The sequence below is a fragment of the Galeopterus variegatus genome, unplaced genomic scaffold (genome assembly GCF_000696425.1).
Source record: "Galeopterus variegatus unplaced genomic scaffold, G_variegatus-3.0.2 Scaffold732, whole genome shotgun sequence".
Taxonomy (NCBI): domain Eukaryota; kingdom Metazoa; phylum Chordata; class Mammalia; order Dermoptera; family Cynocephalidae; genus Galeopterus; species Galeopterus variegatus.
The window spans coordinates 1-5249 of record NW_007726843.1 but is presented as its reverse complement, the minus strand read 5'-3'; the positions used below and the strand labels follow the sequence as shown (position 1 = coordinate 5249).

Here is a 5249-nt window from a genome sequence, read left to right as displayed (position 1 = left end):
TTTGAGAAGGAAATTTCTAATCATATTTAACATTCTAATAATTGCCACTATTGGTATTACTATTAACAACAGGAATCAGGACAATGTATTTCTGTTATGGTTCTGCTATTAGTGAACTGGATTTTCTCAGCTTCTTTAAACCTCAGTTTCCTCATCTACAAGTATGGTCACCAGATGATCACTTATGCCCATTCTAGCTGTATCAAAGAATTAAATGAAAGACATTGGATTGGTAGCAGTCATGACATTTAATCAGAATAATATAACCACATTATGGGTCACTGCTAATTCAGTAGTTTGATCTGATAGAGCAATAAAGTTGATACCAATTTGCTTTTTTTGATAGAATAACCCTTCCCACCTGCCTCCATCTCCTCCCTCGATAAAAAAAAATTTCATTATTGGCATGTCCCTAAGTAAAGTTCTGGTAAACAAATGATTAATTCATATTACCAGAGTTGGTTTCTACTTTATATATAGTTTGTCTTTATAAATGAAAGATCATTGATTTGCACATGAAAATTCCACAATGCAAGGTTTTTTAGAAATTTTTTGTTTGCTTTTTGTTGTTCATTTTTTTTCTATTTGCTTTTCTTTTTTCAAAACAAGACAAGTAAATTACAAAGTTGGTTTCACCCCAGCTTGAAATTAATGAAAAAAATCCTACACTAACAACTTATATGGTACAATTTCAGACTTGTACAGTTTCCAGAATTTTCAGAGAGGTAAAGCATTAATCTTCAATGTTTAGTATTGGCTTGGTGCCTGGCATTTTGTTAAGAGCTCAAGGAAACACAAAACAAAGTGCAACACAAATACTGTCCTCCGGAAAGTTACAACCGAGCTGGGCAAGTATGCAGGAACCAATTTAATAACTGTGCAAGGTACTATGTGGTCCACTGTTAAAATGCATCTCACCATCAAGTGCTAGCCAACTAGAAAAGAACAAGATCACAAAGGGCTGAAGCAGTCAGGGAAGAAATTCAGCAGACAGAGTGACAGACAAGAGAACAACAAGTACAAACAACCTTTATGTGTACCACATACTCCAAAGAAGCACTTTTGAAAGAGCTCCTTTAAACTTCATCACAACCCACTGAGAGAGGTACTAAAATTCTCTCCATTTTGCAAGCAAGAAATGCAGATTTAGCACCATCAACCAATTCATCCAGGATTGCACAGCCTAGGAGTCTGATGCATGTTTGCAGGAGGTTGAACTTGAGCTAGATTCTCAAAGAAAGGGAAGCCTTGGGGAGGAAGAGGAATATAGTAGGAGTGTTCTTGGAGGTGAGAACAGTGGACAGAGAGGACCGGGTATAGGAATGCTGACACTCCCATCTCCACTCCTGAGAAGAGATGGAGTCTGACATGGGGGTAAAGCCAGGCTCTGAATAGGCTGAGTGGTGCACCTGGGGATTTTCTTACTAATCCCCACACTAACTAACTGTTTTAAAATAGTAAAAGTTTAGGCACCCTTCAAAATGAGAGGCTTTAATTCTGTGGGCTCTTTGATAGGAAGTGTTTGGAATTGCTGTAATTTCGAAAGGCATTTTAATTTTCCTGTTTTAAATCGAGATACTAAAGAGTAAAACTAATGACAAGACAGACATTCTCTTCGACACTTTACAAATCCAAGTTAGGTCATAACATGTGTCCCAGGCAACGAATGCTGGATGTTACATTTGCATGATGGTAAAGCTAGTTTATGGCTTTCCATCTCAAGGCGTCAGCATAAAATACTTAGGCAACAGGCACCAAGAACAGAAAAAAAGCAAGTCATTAAAAACACACTTGAATGCTTTCTGAATGATGTTCGGTTGTTGTTTGTAGATAAAACCCACAAAATACGAAACATCAGAAACTTATATAATGTGCATTTTTATGCTTCATTTATATGCTGTGGAATCATAGTATCACACTTTTTCCAGGAAGAAGACAAAGCGATTTTGAGGCTATTATCTATCTATTCCAGTGCACAGTCTAAAGGTATTCTTACCTCGCAGTTGCTGAGATCAAGAGAAACCCCCTTCAAGCTATGATTACAAGCCAGGCCCAATAACAGTGCTCTGAAGGGAGGAAATACACACATTAGATACAAATTCCATACAATGCACCCCCCAAAACTATGTAAGCACACTGAATAAAGCCTGGAGAAAAAAGAATGCCTTCTCTGAATCATAGGTCAAGCATCAAGCACACTCTCAGTTTTTATAATGCAAACTGCATTTCCACCTCCCAACAACAGTGAAAAAAATGATGCTGCAGCATTCTTCTGTCTGACAGGCAGCAAGTCCATCACAAATGCAAAACCTGGTAGGACTGCTATTCCTATGCAAATAAACCAACAGCACACCTAATTGCATATTGAAATTAAATTGTGTTCATCACAGATAAATTCCCACCTGCATCTGCTTGAGAACAGCCTTAATAATGTTTAGAATATTATTAGGCAATTGTTATTAGAGTAGCAAAGTAAATCTTGTTTTCCCTAAGGAATACAGTAGTGAGGAAGTCAGGCACCACAGTATTACAAGGATATGAAATTATATCCAGATGAGTATACTAAAGACCTAAAGAGGTGGGTGGGCAAGGATATAGAAGCACTGGAAATAAGAAGGCACACATCTTGAATTTGAGTTCAGGATCCTGCCTGTCTGGCTACGTGCTGGGCCACAGTGAACTACATCACCACTCTGAGGAATTTTCTCATTTGCAAATTGAGGAGACTGGACTCATCACTCAGATCTCATATCTCTTTAAGAAAATGAATTGATACCACTTTTACAAGTCAGTCCTATAAAATCCAACATCACTGAGCAAGCTTGAAACAAAAAACGCACACATGCACACACACCCATTAAATTACACTGAATGGACCAAAGGCCCTAAGTTGGGCTTTGTGGGGAATACAAAGATGAGAATGAGAAGGCTCCTGCTCTCAAGCAAAAGAGACAAATAATGCGAGCAAATAACTACAATACAAGGCAGACAGTGGTAAGCACTGGAAGAGTGGAACCCAGGCATCTGCTACCCAGGCTTGACTGCCTGCACTCCATGTTCCCAGGAAAAGGACCTCCACCCAGCATACTCCAAAAATCCTCCAGGGTAAGGGTGAGGTGAGACGGTAGGGAATTTTTTCATGCCCAAGTCTCTGAGATGTTCTCCTTCCAGCCATTCTTTGGCCTCCCCCGCTGAGAGAGATCCCCAGCAGTTGCATGGAGCACACAGCAGAGGCTGGAGGTGAGTGCCATTCTATTTGTTTTCTAAATCCAGCTCATTAATGCCTTATCCTTAAAAGGTTGGTGTATCTCATCTGTGCACATGTTCAATTACTAAATTTCTCCTCCATAAAAATTGTTTTCCCCTTTCTTTTGGGTGGTAGTATTGAGCCACTGAAAGTACAAGGACCATCCTCAGGTCTTGGCTCTATTACTAACAGGTGGGTGACCTTACACACATCACTTTTTTGTGTTCTCATCGGTAAAATGAGTGAGGTAGGACATTACCAAAGAGGTCCCTTTTATTTCCAATCTATGCCCAGTTTCTAGGACTTAGCCACATATTTCAACATTTCATTTTTACAATGCTTAGATGGAAGAAAAATACTTCCTACTTTTTGTACATGTAGATTAAGGTGAAATAAATGGGGTGCTTGAAGATATTTAACTGGAGAAGGCCACTGATTAGAAGGCAATAACTCACGAGACAGTAAAAATAAATTACCCATACAAACCGTCCTTAGTAAAATAAAACAAAACGAACAACCACAACAAAGCCTCGTGGGCACTGGGGGAAAACTACAGCACAATGTGTTTTTATCTTAACCTAGTGATGGCAGAACTGTCTTAACTGTCTTGTTTATAAGGAACCCCCAATTAAGTGGAAAACTTCCGATATTATACCTAACAAAGTGTTCCTATCAAAGGAAGCCACGTTTCTTTAGCTTATTCTCTCATGGCTACTAATACAAAAGCCTTCAAGAAACAAGGGTCCCCTCCGCCCCTCTTGGTGCACTGGAGGGCAGCACGGGGTCAGGAACAGGACTGAGCCCTGTTCTCCCCCTTCACTGGGAAGGCCTCCCAGCTCACTGCCCCCTCTGTGCAGTCCTGCTTTCCTTCCTCTCCCCCTTCACAGGTGGAAATCCCAAGAGACATCCCAATAGAAACCCTACAAACTAATCTCCATCTCAAAGTCTGCTTCCCAGAAAGCCCAACCAGCGACAGTGAATTTGGGCAAATTACTTAACTTCGCTGAGCCTCAATTTCCACAAATGTAAAAATGGGGATAATGATACCAGCTACCCAAAACTGCTGTCAGCATTAAGTGTGACAGTCCATATACAAGCACCCAATACAGTGTCTAGCTTAGGGTAATACTTTGCAAATTCTCCTCCATCCCTACTGTCTCATACATAAACTTGAGCACTTCAGCTTTGTGAAATCTTTTCAAATTATCATATCACATTAACTGTGCATACAGAATTTTGTTAACAGAACGTTCAGCCATAAAGACTTCCTCACATTAATATTGAGTAAAATACAGAGCTGAAGAGACTACTGATTTAACATTATTAGACATTCACATAAATAACAACAGGTCCAAGATTTAACGATTACAAAGTTTCTTTGAGGTACATTATTTACAGGTATATAGCTATAATAAAGTACAGTACATCGAGTGTTGTTGTGTTGTAGAATATTTCATAAAATCAATTACATTAAACAATGAAGTGTGACTCTATGTTACACAGGGGTCAAAAACACTGAAATAATTAGAATACCATGTACTTATCACTAATACTATTTTGAATATGCTAATCCCCTGCTGAAACACGATGAGGACAAGGTTTTGCTTTCTATTCAGTGCCCTCGTAGTATCCAGCACCCTGCAGATGCTCAATAAATATCAAAACTCATAAGTAAATGAGTACAATTAAATTATAATGAAACTCCTTTAGAATACTGATTCTGATAGGTTTCTTAACACAAAAGCCATACTCTGAAGCTTTTTATTATTTATGGCTGTTGCATTTAGAGACCTCTGATATATTAATTCAACATTTTCAAAAAAAGCCTGCTATAATATCAGACATTTTCTTAGCACTTGACTGAATCTACCTTTCTTGAAGTACCCATTGTTTTAGTCATATGGTACTATATAGAATCAAGAACTTTGCATCTCTCTCAAAAAAAAAAAAAAAGAGAAAATGCAGTTTATAAGTTAGGTGAAGATTAATTTTCTAGTAAAAT

The 5249-nt window shown here is 38.5% G+C and overlaps 1 protein-coding gene across 1 annotated transcript in view; it reads right to left on the bottom strand.

Annotated features, from left to right (window-relative positions):
- The window catches only part of LRRC16A (leucine rich repeat containing 16A), a 115764-nt gene extending 113675 nt beyond the window's left edge, over positions 1 to 2089 (bottom strand). The window contains exon 1 of the mRNA XM_008571870.1: positions 1997 to 2089. Within this exon, the coding sequence (XP_008570092.1) occupies positions 1997 to 2089 (93 nt within the window). The remainder of the gene's footprint in view (positions 1 to 1996) is intronic.
- Positions 2090 to 5249: the final 3160 nt, after the last annotated feature.